The 27,634-nt window shown below is 35.5% G+C and overlaps 1 protein-coding gene across 1 annotated transcript in view; it reads right to left on the bottom strand.

Moving 5' to 3' along the window:
• Positions 1–27,634, bottom strand: part of CUNH12orf40 (chromosome unknown C12orf40 homolog) — an 87,903-nt gene that overhangs the window by 11,387 nt on the left and 48,882 nt on the right. The window contains exons 8-11 of the mRNA XM_032248331.1: positions 19,632–20,161; positions 19,286–19,355; positions 17,996–18,056; positions 10,949–11,012 (exon numbers count right to left, since the gene is read on the bottom strand). Coding sequence (XP_032104222.1) covers positions 10,949–11,012; positions 17,996–18,056; positions 19,286–19,355; positions 19,632–20,161 — 725 coding nt within the window. The remainder of the gene's footprint in view (positions 1–10,948; positions 11,013–17,995; positions 18,057–19,285; positions 19,356–19,631; positions 20,162–27,634) is intronic.

Here is a 27,634-nt window from a genome sequence, read left to right as displayed (position 1 = left end):
GGTAGGGATGTAAAATGGCAGCAAGAATGGAAACAATATGAAGATTTCTAAAAAAAAAAATAAAACTAGAGCTACCATACAATCCAGCAATATAACTTCTGAGTATATATCTAAAATAAATGAAAGCAGGATCTAGAAGAGATATTTGCATACTTATGTTCAATGTAGCATTATTCATAATAGCCAGGAGTCAGAAACAACCTAAATGACCATCACTGAAAGAATGGATAAAGAAAATATGGTATCCACGTACAAATGAATACTATTTAGCAATGAAAAAGAGGAAATCTTGTTATATACTACAACGTGGATGAATCTTAAGGACATTATGCTAAGTGAAACAAGCCAGTCACAAAAAGACAAATACTACATGATTTCACTTACTAGGTATGTAAGTAGAATACAGAAACAGAAAGTAAAATGGTAATGGTCAGGGGCTGGGGGGAGTGGGAGGTAAGAAATTGTTGTTTAGGGGGTGTAAGAGACAGGACGAGGGTCTGTTGCACAACAACGTGCATGTGGTTAACAATATTGTATTGTACACCTGGAAACTGTTGAGAAGATAAATTTTATGTGGCATGCCTTTTTGCAACAATAATGCAAAAAGACATATGGGTAAAAATTAATAATAATTCCCACAGATGCTAAGAATCATTCTCTCCCAAATTACTGACTCATCAAAACTACCTCACAAGGGAAAAAAAAAAAAAAAACCTCTTGGTAAAATGAAAAAAACCACATGAGCCTAAGTCCCAAATACAGAATCTTAATATAGAAACACAGGATGTATATTCATGCTAAAGTAGCTGTCTGTGTGTGTGTATGTGTGTGCGTGTGTATGTGTGAGTGTGTGTGTGTCAAAAAGCACAACAGATAAATCTAACAAGAAACATGCAGAATCTATGTGAGGAAAACTTCAGGAAAGTGCTTAAAGATATTTTAAGCAACTACTAAATATAAAAAAGTAGGCTGAATTAATGAAAAGACATCCCATGTTCTTAGATAAGATTACTCAACATCATTAGGATAATAATTCACACTAAATTAATACAGACAGTTAACAGTTTCCTAATAAAAATTGAAACTTTTCTTTTGGAGTTAAGCAAGTTGATTTAAAAGGTTAAATGAAAAAGGAATCCAATAACCAGAAAAAAAGCTTTTTAAAAAGTGCAAAGGGGCATGTAATTCTTCAAGAAATTGAACATTTATAAAACAATGATAATAAAAGTGGTACGGTACTGGCACATGAAAATTAGGAAAGACCAATTAAACAATTAGAAAGCCACAAAATAGGTCAGCTACATATGGAAAGTTAGTATCTAAAAAAGGTAGTATCACAAATACAAAAGGTAGTATCCCAAAAATACATCTAGGGAAAAGATGTACTTTTAAAACTTGGACTGATAGAAACCTTATACCTTAAATCAACTTAAACTCCACATGGATTAAAGAAGTTTCATTGACTGTAGTTACCCTGTTGTGCTAGCAAATACGTCTTATTCATTCTAATTCATTTTTTTGTACCCATTAACCATCACCACCCTCCTGACCGCCCCCCCCATACCCTTCCTAGCTTCTAGTAACCATTCTTTTAACTTCTTATTTCCATGAGCTCAATTGTTTTGATTTTTAGATCCCACAAATAAGTGAGAACATGTGTTGATTTTCTTTCTGTGCCTGGCTAGTTTCAATTAACTTAATAACCTCCAGTTCTATCCATGCTGTTGCAAATCACAGGATCATTCTTTTTTTGTGATGTTTTCTGGAGTAAGGCAAGTTGATTTTAAAGGTTATATGAAGAAGTAATCAAGAATAACCAGAAAAAAAACTTTTTAAAAAATGCAAGGAGGGGTGTAACTTCTCAAGAAATCAAACATTATAAAACAATGATAATTGTTAGCATTAGATTGCGTATAATTCAATTATTAGATTGTGTGCAAGTACCACATTTTCTTTAACGATTAATCTGTTGATGGATATAGGTTGCTTCTAAATCTTGGTTATTGTGAACAGTGCTGCAACAAACATGGGAGTGCAGCTATCTCTTCAATGTACTGATTTCCTTTCTTTTGGGTATACACCCAGCAGGGGGATTGCTTGATCATATGATAGCTCTATTTTTAGTTTTTTTGAGGAATCTCCAAACTATTCTCCATAGTGGTTGTGCTAATTTATGTTACCATCTATAGTGTACAAGGGTTCCCTTTCTCCATATCCTCACCAGCGTTTGTTATTGCCTGTCCTTTGGATATAAATCATTTTAACAGAGGTGGGATGCTATCTCATCGTACTTTTGATTTGTATTTTTTCTATGATCAATGATGTTGAGCACCTTTTCATATGCCTCTTTGCCATGTGTACGTCTGCTTTTGAGAAATGTTTATTCAAATATTTGGCCCATTTCTTATTCAGATAATTAGATTTTTTCCTAGACAGCTGTTTGAACTCCTTATATATTGTTTATTAATCCCTTGTCAGATGGGTAATTTACAAATATTTTCTCCCATTGTGGGTTGTCTCTTTATTGATTGTTTCCTTTGTTGTGCAGAAACTTTTCACCTTGATGTGATCCCATTTGCCCATTTTTGCTTCGGTTCCCTGTGCTTGTGGGGTATTACTCAAAAATGTTTACCCAAAGCAATGTCCTGGGGAATTTCCTAAATGTTTCCTTGTAATACTTTCATAGTTCAAGGTCTTAGATTTAAATCTTTAATTGATTTTGATTTTTGTATATGGTGAGAGATGGGGTCTCATTTCATTCTTATGCATACAGATATCCGGTTTTCCCTGCACCATTCACTGAAGAGACTATCTTTTCCTCAGTGCATGTTCTTGGCACCTCTGTCAAAAATGAGTTCACTGGAAATGTGTGGAATTGTTTCTGGGTTATTTATTCTGTTCTATTGGCCTATGTGTCTGTTTTATGCCAGCACCGTGCTGTTTTAGTTACTATAGCTCTGTAGTATAATTTGAAGTCAGGAAATGCTATTCTTCCAGTTTTGTTTCTTTTGCTTGGCACAGCTTTGACTAGTCTTGGTCTTTTGTGGTTACATATTAATTTGGGGATTGGGTTTTCAATTTCTATGAATAATGTCATTGGTATTTTGATAGGGATTGCATTGAATATGTAGATTGCTTAGGGTAGTATAGACATTTTAAACAATATTGATTCTTGTAATCCATGAACAGGGAATATCTTTCCATGTTTTGGTGTCCTCTTCAATGTCTTTCATCAGTGTTTTATAGTCTTTATTATTGAGCTCTTTCACTTCTTTGATTAATTCCTGGGTACTTAATTTTATTTGTGGCTACTGTAAACAGAAGTACTTTTAAAATTTCTTTTTCAGATTGTTCACTGATGGCATATAAAAATGCTACTGATTTTTGTATGTTGATTTTGCCTCCTGCAACTTTACTGATTTTGTTTATCAGATCTAATAGGTTTTTGGTGGAGTCTTCAGGTTTCTCTAAATATAAGACCACATCATCAGCAAACATGGATAATTTGACTTCTTTCCAATTTGCTTGTCGTTTCTTTCTCTTGTTTCATGCTCTAGATAGACCTTCCAGTACTATGTTGAATAAAAATAAAGTGTGTATCCTTTTCATGTTCCAGATCTTGGAGAAAAGCCTTTCAGTTTTTCCCCATTAAGTATAATACTAGCTGTGGGTCTGTCATATATGGCTGCTATTATATTGAGGTATGTTTCTTCAATACTCAGTTTTTTTGGAAGTTTTTTTTTTTTTTATCATGAAGGGATGTTAAATTTTATCAAATGCTTTTTCAGCATCAATTGAAATGTTCATAAGTTTTTTTGTCCTTCGCTCTGTTGTTATTATGTATCACATTGATTGATTTGTATATCTTGAACCATTTTTATAACCCAGGGATAAATCCCACTTGGTCATATGAATGATCTTTTTAATGTACTGCTGAATTCAGTTTGCTAGTATTTTGTTGAAAATTATGGCATCAATATTCATCAGAGACACTGATATGTAGTTTTCTTTTCTGGATGTCTTGTCTGGGTTTGGTATCAGGGTAATACTGCATTGTAGAATGGGTTTGGAAGTAGTCTCTCCTCCTCCATTATTCAGACTATTTTTAGTAGGATTGGTATTAGTTCTTCTTTACATGTTTGGTAGAATTTGGCAGTGAAGACTTCAAGTCTTAGGTTTTTCTTTACTGGGAGACTTTTAATTATGATTTCAATATAGTTAAGTGTTGTTATGGGACTATTCAGGTTTTGGATACTTCAATCTTGGTAGATTCAGTGTGTCTAAGAATTTAACAGTTTCTTCTAGATTTTCAAATTTATTGACATATAGTCATTCATAGTAGCCACTAATGATCCTCTACATTCCTGTTTTATCAGTTATAATGTCTCCTTTTTCATCTCTGATTTTATTTATTTAGTTATCTCTTTTTTTCTTAGTATACTTAAATGCTTGTTAATTTTAATTTTTCAAAAACCAACTTTTTGTTTCATTGATTTTTTGAACTGTTTGCTTTGTTTCAATGTCATTTATTTCTATTCTAATCCTTATTATTTCTTTCATACTACTAATTTTGGGTTTGGTTTGCCCTTGCTTTTCTAGTTCTTTAAGATATATACCAAAGTTGTTTATTTGTAGTTTTTCTTCTTTTTTGATGTAGGCTTTTAAAGTGACAAACTTCCTTCTTAGTACTGCTTTTGTATCCCACAGGTTTTGGTATATTGTGATTCCATTATCACTTGTTTCAAGAAATTTTTCAATTTCCTTCTTAATTTCTGCATTGACACACTGATCATTCAGGTATAAACTGTTTAATTTCCATGTATTTGTATAGTTTCCAAAATTCCTCATTATTGATTTCTAGTTTTCTTCCATTGTAGTTAGAAAAGACACTTGGTATCACTTCAATTTTTTAAAATGTTTTAAGACTTGTTTTCTTGCCTAACATATGGCTATCTTTGAGAATAATCCATGCTGAGGAAAAGAATGTCTTTTCTCTAGCCACTGGATGAAATGTTGTGCAAGTATCTATCAGGTCCATTTGGTCTATAGTAAAGATGAAGCCTGGTGTTTCATCAGTTTTTCTTTCTGGAAGATTTGTCTAATGCTGAAAGTGGAATGTTGAAATCTCCAACTATTACTGTATCGTGGTCTCTCTCTCTCCCTCTTTCACTCTAATAATGTTTGCTTTATCTATCTGGGTGCCTCAGTGTTGGGTACATATATATTTAAAATTGTTTTATCCTCTTTCTGAATTGACCCCTTTCATGAGCATGGAACCCTCATGACCTGCCTCTTTAATGGTCTCACCTCTTAACACTGTTGCATTAGGGATTAAGTTTCATTAATTGCATCAGGGATTATATAATGACCTTCTTTTGTCTCTTACATTTTTTGCCTTGAAATTTAATTTGTCTAATAGACATATAGTACTCTTCTTCTTTTTTTGTTTCTGTTGGCTTGCAATGTCTTTTTCCATCCCTTTGTTTTCAGTCTGTGTCCCTCTTTATAGGTGATATGTGTATCTTATAGGCAACAGATCATTGGGTTTTGTTTTTTATCCATTCAGCCACTCTATGTCTTTTGATTGGAGAGTTTAATCCATTGACAGTCAATGTCATTATTGATAAGTAATGACTTACCGCTGCTATTTTGTTGTCTGTTTTTTGGCTGTTTTGTGGTGATCTTGTCTTTCCTTCCTTCCTGTCTTCCTTTTCGTAAAGGTAATTTTCTCTGTTAATATAATTTACTTTTCTTATTTTTTATTTTTTGTGTATCTGCTGTATGATTTTGGTTTATCATAAGACTTGCAAATACAATCTTATAACCCATTATTTTAAGCTGATAACAACTTGTTTGCATAAACAAATGAGCAAAAAGAAAACTAATAAAAACTCTACCCCTTAACTTCATTCTCTTGCTTTTTAACTCTCTGTTGTTTCTATTTATATCTTATTATATACTCTATGGCTTGAAAAGTTGTTATAGTTATTTTTGACTAGTTCATCATTTAGTATTTCTACTTCAGATATGAGTTTACATACCACATTTGCAGTGTTATGATATTGTTTTTCTGTGTACTTACTGTTTACCAGTGAGTTCTGTAGCTTCAGATGATTTCTTCTTGTTCATTCACTTTCTCTTCTCTCTGACTGAAGTACTCCCTTTAGCATTTCTTGTAGAACAGGACTGGTGTTGGTAATCCCTCAGCTTTTGTCTGTCTGGGAAGTCTTTATTTCTACTTTCTGTTTGAGAGAGATTTTCACTGGATATATTATTTTAGGGTAAAAGGTGTTTTTTTTTTCCTTCAGCACTTTAAATATGTCATGCCACTCTTTTCTGGCATGTAAGGCTTCTACTGAAAAGTTTGCTGTCAGACATATTGCTGCTCCACTGTTTGTTATTTGTTTCTTTTCTCTTGCTGCTTTTAGGATCTTTTCTTTATCCTTGAAATTTAGGAGTTTATTAAACTCCTTGAGGTAGTCTTTTTTGGGTTAAATCTGCTAGGTGTTCTACAACCCTTCTTATACCTGGATATTGATATGTTTCTCTAGGTTTGGGAGGTTCTCTACTATTAAACCCATTGAACAAACTTTCTACCCCTCTCTCTCTACCTCCTCTTTAAGGCCAATAACTCTTAGATTCACCCTTTTGAGGCTATTTTCTCGATCCTGTAGGCATACTTCATTCTTCTTTATTTTTTTCATTTGTCTTCTCTGACAGTGTATTTTTAAACTGTCTGGCTTCAAGCTCACTAATTCTTTCTGCTGCTTGATCAATTAATTCTTTCTGCTGCTTGATCAATTATGCTATTAAGACTCTAATGCATTCTTCAATATGTCAACTGCATTTTTCAGCTCCAGAATTTGTGCTTGATTCTTTTTAATTATTTCAATCTCTTTGTTAAATTTGTCTGATAGATTTCTGAATTCCTTCTCTTTGTTTTCTTGAATTTCATTTTCCTCAAAACAGTTATTTTGAATACTCTGAAAGGTCACATATGTCCATTTCTCCAGGATTTGTCCTTGGTGCCTTATTTAGTTCATCTGATGAATTCGTTATCCTGGATGGTAGATGTTTGTTTGTATCTTGGCATTGAAGAGTTAGCTATTTGTTGCAGTCTTCACCGTCTGGACTTGTTCCCATCCATCTTGGGAACACTTTCCAGGAATTCAAATAGGACTTGGGTGTTGAGATCTAAGCTGTATCTTCTTTAGAGGCACCCCAAGCCCAGTAATGCTGTGGTTCTTGCAGACTTGTAGACATACTGCCTTGATTGTCTTAGACAGTATCTGGGAAAATTTTCTGCATTACCAAGCAGAGACTTATCATTGCCCTTATCTTCTTTAAAATGAACAGTCTCTCTCTCTTTTCTGAGCCACCTGAAGTTCAGGGCGGAGTGACATAAGCATCCCCATGGCTACAACCATCAGGACTGTGCTCGGTCAGATGTTAAACAAGCACAGCACTGGTTCTCAAACAAGGTCCATTCTAACAACTACCTGGTTATGCCTATGCTTTCTCAAGGTCCTATGGCTCTATAATCAGCAGGTGGCAAAGCCAGCCAGGCCTGTGTCTTTCCCTTCAAGGTGATAAGTTCCTCCAGGCCCCAGATGGATCCAGAAGTACTGCCTCAGAGCTGGAAACCAGAGACTACAGTCACAAACTATAGAAGTCTACCTGTATTCTATTTTACTGGGGCTGAGCTTACATTCAAACTACAAGACACAGTCCTTCCCACTCTTCCCTTTCCAAAGGCAGACAAATCTTATCCCATGGTCACCACAACCCAGGCCCACAAGGAATACTGCCAGAGTTCCACTGATGTTCCCTTAAGACCCAAGGGTTCTTTGGTCAGCTTGTGGTGAATGATGCCTGGCCTGGGAGTCACCTTTCAGGGCAGTAGGCTCCCCTCTGGTCCAGGGGTCCAGAAATGTCAAATTGAAATTTGGCAATATCTATCAAATACGAGCATATTTCTCCTTTAACTCAACAATTCCACTCCCAGAAATTACCCTGAAAATGTACCTCCACAAATAAGAAACATTATACAAAGTTGTTTACTTATAGTACTAATAAGTATACTGGAAATAGCCCAAATGTCCATCAATAGGGTGTTGACTGAACAAACAGCTCATGTATGTAATGCACTACTAAGCAGTCATTAGTATAGGATGAAGAAATATCTAAGCACTAACACAGAGGACTCTATAAGATATCTTATTAAATAAATAAATTCACTTAATTCTTTTATAAAGTGTTCTATATTACATTTAGATAAAGGCAGGAAACTGAGACTCATGGATTATGCACGTACTTATATATTTTTAGGATTTATTTTAAAAACATGGACTGGAATGACAAACCAGAAAGCAGCAAAAACAAACAAACAAACAAACCAACAACAAAACAAAAAAAACCCCACTCATGTTGCAGAATTAAACAGGGCAGGGAGGATAAGGATACAAACCAATCTATGGAATGTTTTTCCATCTGTTTACTGCTCAAGGAAGTAATAGAGGGCACAGATGGAAAAACATTCCATGCTCATGGTTAGGAAGAATCAATATTGTAAAAATGGCCATATTGTCCAAGGTAATTTATAGATTCAATGCTATCCCCATCAAGCTACCATTAACTTTCTTCACAGAATTGGAAAACAACCACCTTAAACTTCATATGGAACCAAAAAAGAGCTCAGACACTCCTAAGCAAAAAAAAAAAAAAAACAAAAAACAAAGCTAGAGGCATCCACTACCTGACTTCAAACTATACTATGAGGCTACAGTAATCAAAACAGCATGGTACTGGTACCAAAACAGAGATACAGACCAGAAGACATTTATGCAGCCAAAAAACATATGAAAAGATCATCACTGCTCATTTGAGAAATGCAAACCAAAACCACATTGAGATACCATCTCACGCAAGTTAGAACAGCGATCATTAAAAAGTCAGGAGACAACAGGTGCTGGAAAGGATGTGGAGAAATAGGAATGCTTTTACACTGTTGATGCAAGTGGAAATTAGTTCAACCATTGTGGAAGACATTGTGGCAATTCCTCAAGCATCTAGAACCAGAAATAGCATTTGACCCAGCAATCCCATTACCGGGTTTATACCCAAAATATTATAAATCATTCTATTATAAAGACACATGCACACATATGTTTATTGCAGCACTGTTCACAATAGCAAAGACTTGGAACCAACACAAAGGCCCATCAATGATAGACTGGATAAAGAAAAGGTGGCATATATACACCATGGAATACTATGCAGTCATAAAAAAGGATGAGTTCATGTCCTTTGCAGGGACATGGATGAAGCTGGAAACTATCATTCTCAGCAAACTGACACAAGAACAGAAAGCCAAATACCTCATGTTCTCACCCATAAGTTGGTGCTGAACATGAGAACCCATGGACAGTGGGAGGGAAACATCACACACAAGGGCCTGTTGAGGGGGTTGGAACCTAGTGGAGGGATATCAGGGGATGGGGGGATAAGGGAGGAATAGTATTAAGGGAAATACCTAATGAAGATGATGGGGTGATAGATGCAGCAACCCACCATGGCACATGTATACCTATGTAACAAACTTGCACGTTCTGCGCATGTACCCCAGAACATAAACTATAAAAAAGAAAAAAACATTGTCCAAAGGGAAAGAAAGAAAAGAAACTGGACTAGTATTTTATATATTCAAAAACATAAATCATAAAAAGTTTCAAGGTATTCCATCAGACTAGATAACATAAAGGACTATGCCAGCACAGAATACTTAAAAGAGTACCAGATCAACATGAAGCTTCTGTCTGTAAAAAGACAGTATAGAATTAAAAAATCACTCAAATATGAAGTATTTGATACATACAAGCCTACAAGCAGTAAGCATCGAGGACACTTAAAATACATATAGGATGAGATACAGACACATCCCAGAAGGAAAACCAAACTTCAGAAAAGGAACATGAGCAAATGACATTTCACAAATGAAATATCAATGGCCAGTTAACCTAATAAGCAATCAGAGAAATATAAATTAGAACTACAATGAGCTATCAGATTACCAATAGTAAAAGACTGAGATACTGTTAGTGAAAACATGTAACAACTAAGACTCTTACCCCTTGCTAAGAGGCGTACAATTAGCATAACCATTTAGAAAAATAATTTTGCATTACCTTGAAGTTGCAAGGATGTGCATATCATAAATCTAGCAATTCTACTCTTAGACATTAAAGAATTTCTACGAGTAGAAATTCTACTCCTAGAGAAACATTTTATACATGTGTGCAAGGAGAAATGTCAGCAATAGTCCAGGTAGCATTGTTCATCATAGGAAAATATTCAAAACAACCTAAGCAAAATATTCAAAACAACCTAAATATCCATTGTTAGAAAATGCATATGTTGTGATATATTTATACAATAGAATGCTGTATAGCAGGAAAAATAATGAATGTACTAGAGCTACAAGTTTCAAAGTGGATGAACCACGAAATATAATACTGGGTAAAAAAATAAAACAGCAAGTTGCAGAAAAATATATAGAGTTGGATCAATGTGTACAAAGTTAAAAATAAAGCAATGAAAGTCTGTGTTATAACAAAAAACCAATTCAAGATAATAGTTACCTCTAGAGGGCAGGATATGAAATACAATTGAAGAAATCTTCCAAAGTATTGCATTGTTTTGTAAGCTATCTAGTGAATACAAGGCTTATCTGTTTTATTATTTGCTAAATTGTACATATGCATTAATGTACTCATTATGTATATTTAAGAAAATATAAAGGTGATTTTAAAGAGTCAATTGCATTAGTGGTACTAAAATATCCAGGATATATATTTGTTGGCAAACATCTAAAAAATCACTTAAAATTTAACTGATTTCTGTTTGTTAGTTTTTCATATAAAATAAAATTAACTTATACTGTTATACTGACAGATTTTCTCAGTAGATGTTGGCCTGCTTTTTAAAGAACATATTCTTCCTTCTTCCATCAGAATCTAGGAGAAAACCAAAATGTTAACAATTCCAAAGTATACATAATAATGTTCACTTAGATCTACCCTATTTATACCACCAATTCATTTTATAGTACTTTTCTTTTACATTACTTCAGTTCAACATGGTTTATTTTAAAACCACAAAGTAAAAATTGCCTGTGGTGAACAATAAAATGAAATTCAAATTGGTTTAAAAACAGTAAGCAACAGAATAGACACTTACCAAGAAATTAATTACTAACAAAATGAAAAAGCTTCTAGTAATCATAGTAAAATGCAGCTAAAGAAAGACAAGCATAGTAAGGCAATTTGGAAATTCGTTATTCTTTACTTAATTTCCTAAGTTAGATCTCTCCTTAGATAAATTCCTTAGATTTTCTTTAGGGCAAACAGATCACTGGAGTACAGGCCCGCCTTGGGGTCTGTAGAGCTTTCTTGAAAGTTTTGTGTTTTTGTCGCAGGTTTGGGGCTTGAATGTGTCCTGTGTTGAAGAGAAAAGATTTTTAAATGGTAAAATAGTGGGGTTAGAGAAAGGGCTATGCTCCACGTAGTTATTCAGGCCCTAAACTAGTGGCTTCTATTAATAAATATATTGTTATCACAGAGCAGAAGGGAAAAGGAAGTGGAAGATTTGGGGGAAGATTTTTATGGACCAGGACCCGCAGTAGTTTACATTACTTCTGCGTATGACCAGAACTTATGTCACATGTCTAAACCAATTTCAAGGGAGGTTGGGAAATATACTCTAGCTGTATGTCCAAGAGAAAAGGGAGTCAGGTTTGGCAAGCGGCTAGACAGTTTCTCCTTTATTTTGTCTATCTATAATGCTATATCCTGCCAATAGAGAATATATAGAATAAATTTCTACAAGTCCATGGTACATTTGCAAACATGATTTATTAAGTAAGCCCTAAAGAAGATCTAAGGAATTTATCTAAGGAGAGATCTAACTTAGGAAATTAAGTAAAGAATAACGAATTTCCAAATTGCCTTACTATGCTTGTCTGTCTTTAGCTGCATTTTACTATGATTACCAGAAGCTTTTTCATTTTTTCAAAGATCTTCCCAAAGGATAAGACACTAAGTTATTCACAAGCTTCCTCCATTCTCCAGGATGGCAAGCCTTCACAATGCATGCCCAGTAGTATTTTATAGATGCTATGGATCAGAAGAGTGGTATCTCCTATTTTTCTCTTTCCAGAATGGGCTTTTTATTGCATTTATATTGCATTTTCCTATTTGTTTGCTTTCAACCTTATTATATTCTAGATATGTTTCTTATAAACTATATGGATTTTTTCTTCATAATTTGATATTCTTTCAATCTTGAAAAGAATTCATATTCAATATATAAATTCATACTCAATATGTTAATTGCTAAGTGGGTTTCATTCCATACACTTCATATAGAATTGCTATTTCATTTCTTCCCATCTTGATCAGGTTTCCCAGTGTGACATCATCACTTTTGAATTTTGTTCTTCCATGTCTCCACTTCTCTGGTGATTGCCTTCCCATTTTAACAACTGTATTTAAACTTTATTCCTCTATTAATCCTTTAAAATTAAGTAATTATACTCCTCCAATATTTTGTTCTTTCCTATTCTCTTCCACTCCCACCAAAGGCTCTTGAGAACACCGCATGTCCCCGTCCAAGAGGTTTTTCTGGTAGCCTGTTTTAGCCCATATGTTTCTTCATCAATTCTTCCTCAGCAGAATCTACCAGTTTTAATTTTACCTAACCAGTGGGCAAGTGCAACCCAGCCTTCTTTCTGCTCCTACCCCTTCATTCTGTCTTATTGGTGACTCCTGCCTTGGCCCCTCTGGTAGAATCTAATTTTAGTCAGGGTTCTACTGCACCTTTGGCCATGGGCAGGCATCACAATTTAAAAGTCCCAACACCTGCTCTACCCAAAGAACTCCTCGTAGCACCTGTTTCCTTTTGGGCTACACCAATGGGCTTTTCTCTTTTTTGACTAGTTCTAGCTACATTCAAGCTGCTAGCTTTTTGACATAGGTGTTGTGAAACAGAATTTGTTTTTGAAGTATTATACTCTGTTGATAATGCATCTTTTTAGAGGATACATCTATATTATTCATATTTGGGAAAATATGAATTATTTAAAGGAGTAACAGTTCAGCATCCATCACTACTAACCACATTCTCCTCCTTGAAAGTATCTCCTTTTTCTTTCCTATGACACTATTCTTCTAGTACTCCTCAAACATCTCTAGTAGCTCAATCTCAGCCTGTTTCTGGTTCCTCTTATACTGCACACCCTCCAATCTGAAATGTTGTGCTTTCTCAGGCATCTGAAAAATTTTGTTCTTCTTCTACACACTTTCTCTCAAGAATCATACACATGGATGTAGTCAATTATCTATTAATTAAAGGCTAAAAATCTCTTCTGATCTCAAACCCTGTATATATAATTGTCCACTATGCATCTCCACGTAGATCACGGGTTTTTTTCAGAAGATCCTCATGTGAGCTCAGTGGGTCAAACTTATCTCTCTCAGAAATCCGCTTCTCCTCTGAATCAGGGTAATGCTTGGTATTATTTTTAAAAAGTATATCACAAAATGTATAATGCCAAACACAATCATTTCTCTCTTGTGTAATAATCTAAAGTGAGGGTTGCTGGTAAGCAGGCAATTTTCCTCCATGTAGTGATTGAGAGACCCAGTCCTTTCCATCTTATGGCTCCATTATCCCTTGGGCCTCACTGCCATCTAGCCATCAAAAGAAAGACAGCATGGAAAAATAATTCCCTTTTAAGTCTTGACCTAAAATGATGCACATCACTTCTTCTAACATTTCATTAATGAGATCTAACCATATGGCCATACATACATGGATGGATGTTAGGAAACATGTTCCTTGGCTGGGAAGCCATTTCACAGTGCAGTTCTATTTTATTAAAAAGGGCACATTCTACAAAAAAATAAAATGAATTTTGTTGGAGAGTTAACCTTTCCTGCCACCTCTTCCTATGGTTCCAATCTTGTTCAGTGGCATAATTGCATCAACTACCCATTTACCCAAATAATAAATAAATCCAGGTCTTCCACAATTTCTTCCTTCTCTCTTAACTAATCACCAGTAACTGAGTACTACCAATTCTAGATCTCAATCTCTTCTCTCACTTTCATCCTTACTACTATTGCAAAACTTCAAGCTCTCCTTATTTCTTCCCCTGAGTTGTTCCACTTATCAAATCCCTCCTCATTGTTACCAGAGTCAACTTTTTTTAATTACTCTGATGTCATCATTATTCCTCTGCTGAAGTTTATTTAATGGGTCTCTGTTTAATAATCAAGAATTATATCACACGAGGCCATTTATGACCTACCTCTTTCTATTGTCCAGAATTACCTTGGCCACTCCTGCACTCCTTATAATTAGTATTATAAATAGTAGCTATAACAATAACTAGAATGAAACAAGGTACTTGAAATTTCTAAAACAGGCTATACTCTGACATCTTTTTTTTGTTTGTTGCTACTTATTCCCAGTTTCATCATTTATAAACCACTTATTGATACTGTGCTCAAAAGTTACCTCCATCACATCTTCCTTATGTTTACAGATGAAACTTAGAAGTCTTTTTTTAATAACCCAATACAAACTTCAATTCAAGCAATTTATCTAAATGCATTATATTTTTTTCTCTTTCTTACTAGCCACTAGATAAAGACTTCTTAAAGGTAGGTTCCAAGTCTTTCATCTCTGTACCTTGCAGAGACTAGTGCATTAAATTATAATCTTGAGAACAAAGGGTCATTTTATCCCCAGTGTCTAGCATACAAGAGATATTCAATAAGTGGCTTTAAATGAATTCATAATATGTACTCAATATTTATTGAAGGAAAAAGGGAAAACAGTATAGTTGAAAATATCGAGTCAGCTAAGACAGTAGTTTGAATCCTGGCTTTCCTATCTTGAGAGTGTGACCTCAAACAAGTTATCTAATCTCTCTAAATTTCAGTCTCTTTTGCTGTGAAGACTTAAGTGACTCAGAATCCTGTCGATTAGAAATAAACTACATAAATTTCCTAGCACTATTGCAAAAATTACACCCTCATTATGGCAAGGTATTATAACATTACATAACCAGTGTTTATAGATGTTTCAATGCGCTGACAAATACAAAACTACATAGCACATTGAAATCTAAAGCATTTTCTTGTTGAAAGATGATATAATTTGGATCTTTGGATGCCCCCCAGCAAATCTCATGTCAAATTATATCCCAGTGTTGGAGATGGGACCCAATGGGAGGTGACTAAATCCTAGGAAGTAGTTTCTCCTGAATGGTTTCATACCATGCCCTTTGTACTGCCCTTACAATAGTGAAGTTTGTTCTCATGAGATCTGGTTTGATAAAAGTGTGTGGCACCTCCTGTCTCACTCTCTCTTGTTCCTGCCCTTACTGTTTGAGATGCCTGACTCTCCCTTCACCTTCCACCATAATTGTAATTTTTCTGAGGCTTCTCCAGAAGCCAATCAGATGCCAGAATCATGCTTCCCATACAGCATATGAAACTGTAAGCCAATTAAAACTCTTTTCTTTATTAATTACCCAGTCTCAGGTATTTCTTTATAGCAATGTGAGAACAGAGTAATACAGAAAATTGGTGCCAGGAGTGGCATTTCGATATAAAGATATATGAAAATGTGGAAGCAATTTTGGAACTGGGTAATGGGTAGAAGTTGGAAGAATGTGGCCAGCTCAGAAGAAGATAGGAAGATAAGGGGAAGTTTGGAACTTCCTAGAGACTGGTGGCTGAAAGACTATGACCAAAAATGCTGAAAATGCTGATAGTGATATTGATAACAAAGTTCAGGCTGAGGAAGTCTCAGATAGGAATAAGGAACTTATTGAGAAATGGAGCAAAGGCCACTTTTGTTATGTGTTACCAAAGAACTTGGCAGCATTGTGCCCCTGCCCTCAGAATCTGTGGAACTATGAACTTGAAGGTGATGATTTAGGATATCTGGCAGAAGAAATTTCTAAGCAGCAAAGCATTCAAGATATGGACCAATTGCTTCATATGAACAGCCTATGTTCCTATGTGTAAGCAAAGAAATGATATAAAACTGGAATTTATATTTAAAAGGGAAGCAGAGAATAAAAGTCTGGAAAATTTGCAGCCTGGCCATGTGGTAGAATATAAAAGCCCATTTTCCAGGAAGGAATTCAAGCAGGCTGCAGAAATTTGCACAAGTTAAAAGAAGCTAAGTGCTAATAGCCAAGACAACAGGGAGAAGGCCCCAAAGGCATTTCAGAGATCTTCATGGCAGCCCCTCCTATCACAGGCCTGAAGGCCTAGGAGGCAAGAATGGTTTCCTGGACCCAGCTCAGGGCCCTGCTGCTCTGTGCAGCCTCAGAACACTAATTCCTGTATCCCAGCCACTCCAGCTTGAGCCATGACTTAAATAGGCCCAGGTACAGCTCAGTCTGCTGCTTCAGAGGATGCATGCTATAACCATTGGTGGCTACCATGTGGTAATTAAGCCTATGGGTACACAGAGTGTAAGAGTTAAGGCTTGAGAGACTTCATCTAGATTTCACAGGATGTATGGTAAAGCCTAGATGTTCAGGCAGAAGTCTGTTGCACAGGAGGAACTGTCATGGAGAACCTCTACTAGAGCAATGTGGAGAGGCAATGAGGGATTGGGGCCCCCACCCAGAGTCCCCACTGAAGCATTGCCTAGTGGAGCCATGAGAAGAGGGCCACCATCCTCCCGACCCCAGAGTGGTAGATATACCGACGGCTTGCACCTATCTCCAGGAAAAGCCACAGGCACTCAGCACCAGCCCATGAAAGCAGCTGCAGGGGCTGAACCTTCAAAGCCATAGAGGTGGGGCTGCCCAAGGCTTTTGGAATCCACCTCTTATACCAATGTGTCTGGATGTGAGATACAGAGTCAAAGGAGATTATCTGAAGCTTTAAGATTTATGACTGCCCTGTTGGGTTTCAGACTAGCACAGGGCCAGTAGCCCCTTTCTTTTGGCCTATTTCTCTCTTTTGGAATGGAAATATTTATCCAATGACTGCACCCCCATTGAATCTTAGAAGTAACTCCTTTTTTTTTTTTTTTTTTTTTATTTTACAGACTCATAGATGGAAGGGACTTGCCTTGTCTCAGAGGAGACTTTGATTTTGAGTTAATGCTGGAATGAGTTAAGCCTTGGAAGGACTGTTGGAAATGCATGATTATATTTTACAATGTGAGAAGAACATGAGATTTGAAGGGCTGGGGTGGAATGATACAGTTTGGATCTATATCCCTGCCAAATCTCATATAAAATTGTAATCCTGAGTGTTGGAGGTGGGGCTTGGTGGGGGATGATTGGATCATGGGGGGGGCAGTGATTTCTCCTCAATGTTTTAGCATCATCCTACTTGGTGCTGTCCTCACAATAGTGAGTTCATTCTCCCATAATCTGGGCATTTAGAAGTCTGTGGCATCTCCCTACTCACTCTCTCTTGCTCCTGCTCCTGCCATGTGAGACTCCTTGTTCCCCCTTTGCCCTCTGCTATAATTACAAGTTCGCTGAGGCCTCCCAGAAATCAATCAGATGTCAGCATCATGCTTCCTGTACAACCTGCAGAACCATGAGCCAACTAAATCTCTTTTCTTTATAAATTACCCAGTCTCAGGTATTTCTTTATAGTAATGCAAGAATGAAGTAATACAGAAGTAGTTTTGTAATACTTTTTTAAAAAAAGTATTTAAAATGTCCTCAGGATTGGTTTGTCTCAAAGCATATAACAGTCTCTGAATATGTGTTCTTGTTTCTAGATCTAAGTTATAATTTCCTCAGAATAAAAAAAAGCATAAGAAAAATAGTCCATCTAAAAAATTTATGAATAAATGTTAACCTTAAATCAAAGTGGACCTGTAAATACAGAAATATGATATGGTAACATAAACTGACTTAATTGAGAAGAAAATGTGAGAACTGTGCTTTTACCTCATTAAGTCCAAAGTCCCATGACTGCTTAGAGTGCATTTCTTCCGAAGGTGTATTTCCCCTAAGGATTATAAATACGCAGTATTAAAGTTTGCTGTATTCCCTCTGGGAATTACTGTTCTAAATTATAGTTCCCAAACTTGGCTTCAGATCAGAATTGTATGGGAAGCTTTTTTAAAAGTAAAGATTCATAAGCTTCATGCCAAGGAGCCCACTTATTATGTAGAGGTCAATCTTGTATTCTATAGTTTAAAATCACTCCCTGAAGTAATCTTGACCTTCAATCAGGCTTGAGAACCATGTTCTAAATTGCTTTAATAAAATGTTTCATAAGTCTGTGTTTTAATTTTATATGCCAATTCTGTTAAAACTGCATCTTTTTAATCAATCAATATTTTTAATAATTCCACAAGAAATCACTTCCAGAATATAAATTTATTCTAGTTCATGATTTCCAATCAGAAAGATTTGGCTAAACTGCAATTATTACCAAGAAAGTTAGGACTATTCAGAAACTACTAGCTAAAATAAACTTTTTTTTAGTTACTTATAATTGCAGGCCATTATTCAGAAAAGCCTGGAAGACAGTTCTCAAACTCCAAGGAATAAATTTAATATCAACACATAATGGATGAGTGTAAAAATCACCTTAAATTCAGAACATTTTGTATACCAGCTGCAAGAGGAGAAAGAAAAATCTGGTGGAACATAATTGTTTTCAATGTATGGGTAGACGAGATTGTAATCTTGAACAGAGAGAAAACATGGAGTCTGTGAGAGGAAAATGTTGGCAATGAGGAGAGTACTCTATTCCTAGAATGTACACTGTCCTATAATTTGCTGATATGCTTATGCCACTAACATCTGAATTCTATCACTCCCTGTAGCACTTCTATACCAAGCCAGCAAGCAGCCTTCCCATTGAGAGCTGTATGAAAGTAAGAAAACATGCTTTTTCATGTCAATAAGGCTTCCTATGCATGTTACCTATTTCTTAATCAATTGACATTCTGGTGGATATGAGTTTCTTGGACACATTGAGTCAATTTCCTCAAATCTAATCAATACTATTAGATAAGAAGGTATTTGGGAGCTGGCAAATATGAGCACCACACTCTCAACTGGGGTGATATTATCAAGATTGTGACTTCTGGTATGGCTCCTTGGAGACCAGGTTGCCTGCCCACCCTCAGATGGCAATACCCCTACCTCACTTTGCATCAATTCAACCTTCATCATGCATCATACTAGATCTTGATTTGTATTCCCCAGATTTACCTAAAAACTTACATAGAGTTCACTGGATATTTCTGAATGCTTTTCTGTGACGTCTTCTCTTTGTAATCATTTTCAAGTTTTCCTTAAAAAATAAAAGTATGCACGAAGTTAAAAACTTAGCATAGTCTATTTTCATTTTTTAATTTGAAGCATATTACCATGACACATACAGAGGAAAATCACTGGTCTGCAATGTTATATAATAGAAAGCCATTCTATTTTTGGTTTTGTTTTCCTCCAAACACATAAACACACATACAAATATGAGACGTGTGTATGTATAAATGTACAAATATGTATAGTAAAGATGAAAGTAAAAAAAGAATAGGTTATTGGATTTTCCAGGTACAATACCAACCTTTTCTTTCAGAGCTGGTTGGGTAGTAATCTTTCTCAATAGATGTATTAAGATCATTTCTTTCATTATTGTTGTACTCTTTCTGATACTTCTTGTTTGGCTGACATTGTTCTGGATAACTTGTTTTATTCAGAGTTGAATTACTAAAAGTCAACTCTGGAACTGTAAAAATGTTTCTAATGTATCTGTCACTGAAATGGTTTTTATCAGAACTAGTGACTACACAAATATCTCCCAAACTATCAGAATCACATTTGTTAAATGTTTTTTTTATCCTTTGCTGATCTATGTTTAATAAATTGATCATATTTTGACTAACAAGAGAGTCACAATGCTCTGATAGAAGGTTAGGAATAGACTGGTTCACATCTTCAAGAAAATGTGAAACTTCTTTTCCATTTTCCCCCCAAATATGCTGTATTGAGTGTTTTTCAGTAATGTAGTCTGACTGTCTTCTTTCATCCATGCTTCTACAATCTTCATCCATAATTATAGCAGGTCGTTTATTAAGTAAATTCCTATTTCCTGGACTTTGGGACAAACAAAAACATATTTATCAAAAAAAAGCATGAATAATTTGTATTTAGAAACACTTCCTTTAAATTCTTAGAGGACACATTTAGTTGCTACTAACATTTACCTAGATTCTATTTTTATTTTTATATTTAAATAAATAATATTGCTTTGGGTGAAAATTTGTCTAATGTGCTCTTCTAATGACTTATTGGGTATAAAAATACTCTATGGTCAGTTTATTACAACATAAAATGTTAGCGTGTGGTTTAATTAAAACATGACCAACCTATAGTATATCTTCTGTAATAAAATCTAAAATATAAACTAGACAACCACTGTATGTCGCTGCTGTTCCATTTAACCAGAGAAAGATATTTTGAAGACTGTGTAGAGAAAACTTATCACCAGTGTTAACACATAAAATCAAATAGTTATGAGACCATTATAACATATTTTTCAATCTAATATGGATAAAAAACAATTATAAAGTTCCCAAGGAAGAGCAATGTAAACACAAACGTGTACATAAGTAATAAAACCAAGAGCTAAGGTGAATTATATAAAAACCAATTTGATGAATTAGATAGCTTGTAAGTTCTATTCTAATGCAAAAATAATAATTCTAGGTTAAGTCCAATTTGCGTACAAGAATCAAAACTATAATGGAAAATAATAATAAATCAAGATGTTTCCTATTTTATAGTCGGTGACTATCTACAAATTTATTTGGAAGTGGGTTGTTCCAGAAGTTGGAGATATCAAAAAAAATCAGAAACAAACAAACAAACACAGATTGCTAAAACCCTGATTTCCAGTCTATTTTTAAGTCATTTAGCAAATATTTGATGATCACCTACTCTGTTCCAGGTACTAGGCCATGTATTGGTGATAGAGATAAAAGAACTCAGCTTGTTGTTAAAGAGATTAATGTTTTACCCATGAATGTTCACAGCTCATGATCCTATGTTGTTTCTCAATGAGGGCCTTATTAGTGTTTTAGACAGAATGATGCTATTTTGCTATACCAAAAGGTATCATCTATAGTATGCACTAATATACACCATCAACATGAGAAAAATATCTATTACTCTACATAAAAAAGAGGTAAATGCTTTTTATAAGATATTAAGCATATTATAAATGTAAATCGTTATTTTATTTATTATCCTTTCAATAGTTTTTGGAGAACAGGTGGTGTTTGCTTACATGAATAATTTATTCAGTGGTGATTTCTGAGATTTTGGTGCATCCATCACTGAGCAGTGTACACTGTACCCAATGTGTAGTCTTTTTTCCCCCCTCCCATCCCCCACCCCTCCCACCAAGTCCCCAGAATCCATTTTCTCAATTTTTTTTTTTTTTTTTTTTTGAGATGGAATTTTGCTCTTTTCATCCCGGGCTGGAGTACAGTAGCATGATCTTGGCCCACTACAACCTCCACCTACTGGGTTCAAGCAATTTTCCTGCCTCAGCCTCCTGAGTAGCTGGGATTACAGGTGTGTGTCACCATATCCAGTTCACTTTTGCATTTTTAGTAGAGACAGGGTTTCACCACGTTGGCCAAGCTGGTCTCGAACTACTCACCCCTAACATCAGGTGATCCCCCCACCTCGGCCTTTCAAAGTGCTGGAATTATAGGTATGAGCCACCATGCCCGGTCCATTATATCAATCTTATGCCTTTGTGTCCTCATAGCTTAGCTCCCACTTTTAAGTGAGAACATACAGTGTTTGGTTTTCCATTCCTAAGTTACTTCACTTAGAATAATGGTCTCCAACTCTATCCGGGTTGCTGTGAATGCCATAATTTCCTTTTTATGGCTGAGTAGTATTCCACGATGTGTGTATGTATGTGTGTGTGTGTGTGTGTGTGTGTGTGTGTGTGCGCGCGCACGCACGCGCATACACATTTTCTTAATCCACTTGTTGGATGATGGGCATTTAGGCTGGTTCCATATTTTTGCAGTTGTGAATTGTGCTGCTATAAACATGCACATGCAAGTGTCTTTTTCATATATCTTATTTATCTCTGGGTAGATACCTAGTAGTGGAATTGCTGGATCAAATGGTAGTTCCAGTTTTAGTTCTTTAAGGAGTCTCCATGCTGTTTTCCATAGTGGTTGTACTAGTTTACAAACCCACCAGTAGTGTAAAAGTATCCCCTTTTCACGACATCCATGCCAACATCTATTATTTTATCACTTTTTAATTATGGCCATTTTTGTAGGAGTAAGGTGGTCATTGCATTGTGCTTTCGATTTGCATTTCCCTGATCTTTAGTGAGACTGAGCATTTTTTCATATGTATTTCAGCCATTTGTATATCTTCTTTTGCAAATTGTCTATTCATGTCCTTAGCCCATTTTTTGATGGGATTTTTTTTTCTTGCCGATTTGAGCTCCTTATAGATTCTGGATATTACTACTTGCAGGTGCATAGTGTAGGAAGATTTTTCTCCCACCTTCTGGGTTGTCTATTTCTTTTGCTGTGCATATTTTTAGTTTAATTAGGTCCCATTTGTTTATTTTTGGTTTTGTTGCATTTTCTTTTGGTTCTTGGTCATCAACTCTTTGCCTAAGCCAATGTATAGAAGAGTTTTTCCAATGTTGTCTTCCAGAATTTCTATGGCTTCAGGTCTTAAAGTCTTTGATCCATCTTGAGTTGATTTTCGTATAAGGTGAGAGATGAGGATCCAGTTTCATCTTCTACATGTGGCTTGCCAATTATCCCAGCACCATTTGTTGAATAGAGTGTTCTTTCCCCACTTTGTTTTCGTTTGCTTTGTTGAAGATCAGTTGACTTTAAGTATTTGGCTGTATTTCTGGGTTCTCTATTCTGTTCTGTCTACATGCCTATTTTTATACCAGTACCATGTTATTTTGGTAACTATAGCTTTGTAGTCTTGTTTGAAGTTGGATAATGTGATATCTCCAGATTTGGTTTTTTTTGTTGTTTTTTTTTTGCTTAGTCTTGCTTTAGCGCAATATGGTTTTTTTTTGGGTTCCATATGAATTTTATGATTTTTTAAACTAGTTCTTCTAAGAATGGTTAGTGGTGTTTTTATGGGAAATGCACTGAATTTATAGTTGCTTTTGGCAGTATGATCATTTTCACAATATTGATTCTACCCATCCATGATCATGGGATGTGTTTTTATTTGTGTCATTTATGAGTTCTTTAAGAGGTGTTTTGTAGTTTTCCTTATAGAGATTGTTCACCTCCTTAGTTAGGTATATTCCTATTTTATTTTTCCCAGCTGTTGTAAAAGGGGTTAAGTTCTTGATTTGATTCTCAGCTTAGTCACTGTTGATGTATAGCAGTGCTACTGAGTTGTGTACATTGATTTTGTACCCTCAAACTTTGCTGAATTCATTTATCAGATCTAGATTTTTGGATGGGTCCTTAAGGTTTCCTAGGTAGATGATCATGTAGTTGGTGAACAGCAACAGTTTGACTTCCTCTTTATCAATTTGGATGCCCTTTATTTCCTTCTCTTGTCTGAATCCTCTGGCTAGGACTTCCAGTACCATGTTAAATAGAAGTTGTGAAAGTGGGCATCCTTGTCTTGATTCAGTTCTCACAGGGAATGCTTTCAACTTTCCCTCATTCAGTATAATGTTGGCTGTGGGTCTGTCATGGATGGCTTTTATTATCTTAAGGTATAACCCTTTTATGCTGATTCCGCTGAGGGTTTTAATCATAAAGGCATTCTAGATTTTGTCAAGTGCTTTTTCTGCATCTATTGAAATGATCATTTTTTGTTTTTAATTCTGTTTATGTTGTATATATTTATTGATTTATGTATGTTAAACCATCCCTGCACCCCTAGTATGAAAACCACTTGATGGTATCTTTTGGATATGCTGTTGGATTCAGTTATCTAGCAATCCGTTGAGGATTTCTGCAGCTATGTTCATCAGAAATATTGGTCTCTAGTTTTCTTTTTTTGTTATGTTTTTTCCTGGTTCTGGTATTAGGGAGATACTGGCTTCACAGAATGATTTAGGGAGGATTCCCTCTTTATCCTTTGGAATGGTTTCAGTAAAATTGGTACCAGTTCTTCTTTGAATGGTTGATAAAATTCAGCTGTGAATCCATCTGGTCCCAAACTTTTTCTTTTGTTAGCAATACTTAAAATTGCTGTTTCAGTTTCACTACTTGTCTTCTTTGGTCTGCTCAGAGTTTCTATTTCTTCCTGGTTTAATCTAGGAGGGTTGTATATATCTAGGAATTTATCATTTATCAATCTCCCTGTAGGTTAGCTAATTTGTATGTGTAAAGGTGATCATAGTTGCCTTGAATAATATTTTGTATTTCTGTGGTATCAGTTGTAATATCTCCTATTTTGTTTCCAATTCAGCTTATTTGGGTCTTTTCTATTCTTTTATTAATATTGCTAATAGTCTATCAATTTTATCTTTTCAAAGAACAACCTTTTTGTTTCATTTATCTTTTGTACTGTTTTTTTTCTATTTCTTTCCATTTCATTTAGTACTGCTCTGATCTTTGTATTTCTTTTCTTCTGCTGGGTTTGGGTTTGTTTTGTTCTTGTTTCTCTTGTTCCTTGAAGTGTGACGTTAGATTGTCTATTTGTGCACTTCCAGAATTTTTGATTTAGGCATTTAATGCTATTAACTTTCCTCTTAGCACCACTTTTCTATACGCCAGAGGTTTTCATAGGTTATGTCATTATTATTGTTCAGTTCAAAGAATGCTTAGATTTCCATCTTGATTTCATTGTTGACCCAAAGATCCTATAGAAGCAGATTATTTAATTTCCATGTATTTGTGCAGTTTTAAGGGTTCCTTTTGGAGTTGACTTCCAATTTTATCCCACTGTGATCTGAAAAAGTATGTAATATAATTTCTATTTTCTTAAATTTATTGAGACTTGTTTTGTAGCCTATCTAAAGGTGTGTCTTGGTGAATGTTCCATGTACTGATGAAAAGAATGTATATTCTGCAGTTGTTGGGTACAATATTCTGTAAATATCTGTTAGGTCCTTTTGTTGTAGGGTACAGTTTAAGCCCATTGTTTCTTTGTTGATTTTCTGTCTTCATGACCTCTCTAATGTTGTCAGTGGAGTACTGAAATCCTTTACTATTATTGTGTTGCCATCTAGCTCATTTCTTAGGTGTAGTAGTAATTGTTTTTTAAATTTAGGAGCTCCTGTGTTAGGTGCATGTATATTTAGGATTGTGATATTTTCCTGTTGGACTTATCCTTTTATCATTATATAATGTCCCTCTTTGTCTTTTTTTAACTGTTTTTGCTTTAAAGTCTGTTTTGTATAAGAATAGCTACTCCTGCTTGCTTTTGGTTTCCATTTGCATGAAAAATCTTTTTCCATCTCTTCACCTTATGTGAGTTCTTATGTGTTATGTTAGTCTCTTAAAGACAACAGATACTTGGTTGGTGGATTTTTATTCATTCTGACATTCCATATCTTTTAAGTGGAGCATTTAGGCCACTTACACTCAATGTTAGTACTGACATGTGAAGTACTTTTCTATTCACCATGTTAGTTGTTGCCTGGATATCTTGGTATTTTTTTTTCTTTGTGTTAGTGTTGTACAAACCCTGTGAGATTTACACTTTAAGGAAGTCTTTTTTGGTGTATTTTGAGGTTTTAATTTCAAAATTTCAAACTCCTTATATCATTTCTTGTAATGCTGACTTGGTAGTGGTGAATTCTCTCAGCATATGTTTGTCTGAAAAATACTTTATGTCTCATTATGAAGCTTAGTTTCACTGGATACAAAATTCTTTGTGGATAATTATTTTGTTTAAGGAGGCTAAAGATAGGATCCCAATCCCTTCTGCTTGTAGGGTTTCTGCTGAGAAATCGGTCGTTAATATTGTAGGTTCTCCTTTGTAAGTTACCTGATGCTTTTGTCTCACAGTTCTTAGAATTCTTTCTTTGGTCTTAACTTTAGTTAACTTGATGACTATGTGCCTAAGTGACTATCTTTTTGCAATGAATTTCCTGGGTGTTCTTTAAGCTTCTTATATTTGAATATCTAGATCTCTAGAAGACTAGGTAAGTTATTTTCAACTATTCCCTCAAATAATTTTCCACACTTTTAGATTTCTCTTCTTCTTCAGGAACACTGATTATTCTTACATTTGGTTATTTAACATAATCCCAAATTCTTTGTTCATTTATTATTTATTAATTAGTTTTTCTTTGTCTTTGCTGGATTGGGTTAATTCAAAAGCCTTATCTTCAAACTCAAGTTCTTTCTTCTACTTGTTTGAGTCTATTGTTGAAACTTTCTAGTGCATTTTGTATTTCTCTAAGGATGTCTTTCACTTACTGAAGTTGTGATTGTCTTTTCATTATGCCATCTATTTCTCTAGAGACCTTTTCATCCATATCCTGCTTTTTTTGTTGTTGTTGTTGTTGTTTCTTTTTTTTTTTTTTAATTTCCTTAAGTTGGTGTTCTCCTTTCTCCAGTACCTCCCCTAAAGTAGCATAATAATCAACCTTCTGAATTCTTTATCTGGCAATTCAGAGATTTCTTCTTGGTTTGGATCCATTGCTGGAGAGCTAGTGTGGTCTTCTGGGGATGTTACAGAAACTTGTTTTATCATAGTACTAAAATTACTTTTCTGGTTCCTTCTCATTTGGGTGGACTGTTTCAGTGGAAAGATCTGGTACTCATGGGCTGCTGCTAAGATTCTTTTGTCCCACGGGGTGATACCTTGATGTGATGCTCTCCCTGTCCTCCTACAGATGGGGCTTCCTGTGAGCTGGACTGCAGTGATTGTTATTGTCCTTCTGGGTCTAGCCATCCAGTGAGGCTATCAGGCTCCAGGTTGGTGCTAGAGAATGTCTGCAAAAGGTCCTGTGATGTGATGTGATGATGTGATACATTTTCATGTCTCCCAGGCATGGATAACAGCACCTGTTCCAGTGGAGATGGCAGGGGAGTGACATGGACTCTGTGGGAGTCCTTGGTTGTAGTTTTGTTTAGTGCACTAGTTTTCTCGAATGCTGCTTATGCAACAGTGAAGTTGTCAACGTGGAATTTGTCACTCAGGACCTCTGGAGAGCCAGGATATTGCAATGGTGGAATTAGCTGTTGTTTTCTCCTCCTTTGGAGCAGGCTTGTTCTGAGTTGTTGTAATGGCCTGAGTTGGCTGGCCTCCAGGCCAGAGGTGGCACTTTCAAGAGAGCACAACCTGTGGCAGTTAGAAGGGGTATATAAGCTTGCCCTACACTGGCCAGGATAAATTTTCAAGTTTCTCAAGTGATAGATGGGACCATAGAGTTCCCAAGACTTTATATCTTTTATATTTTTCAGGGCATACACAAGAGTTTTTTTACCCCCAACTCTGGTAGCCAAAGTCTGAAGCATTCAGAGCACCCACTGACATTTTCCCATGTCCACCTGGATGAGTGCAACAGTAAGACACCAGTTAAACCCTGTGGATCAGCAGAGTCCCCAGTACTCTAGCCCACAGTGCCCTGCACACTAGGGAAAA

The sequence above is a fragment of the Sapajus apella genome, unplaced genomic scaffold (genome assembly GCF_009761245.1).
Source record: "Sapajus apella isolate SASKATOON/1434 unplaced genomic scaffold, GSC_monkey_1.0 scaffold66, whole genome shotgun sequence".
Taxonomy (NCBI): domain Eukaryota; kingdom Metazoa; phylum Chordata; class Mammalia; order Primates; family Cebidae; genus Sapajus; species Sapajus apella.
Note: the sequence above shows the minus strand (reverse complement) of the source record. Positions and strands in the feature narration are given on the sequence as shown.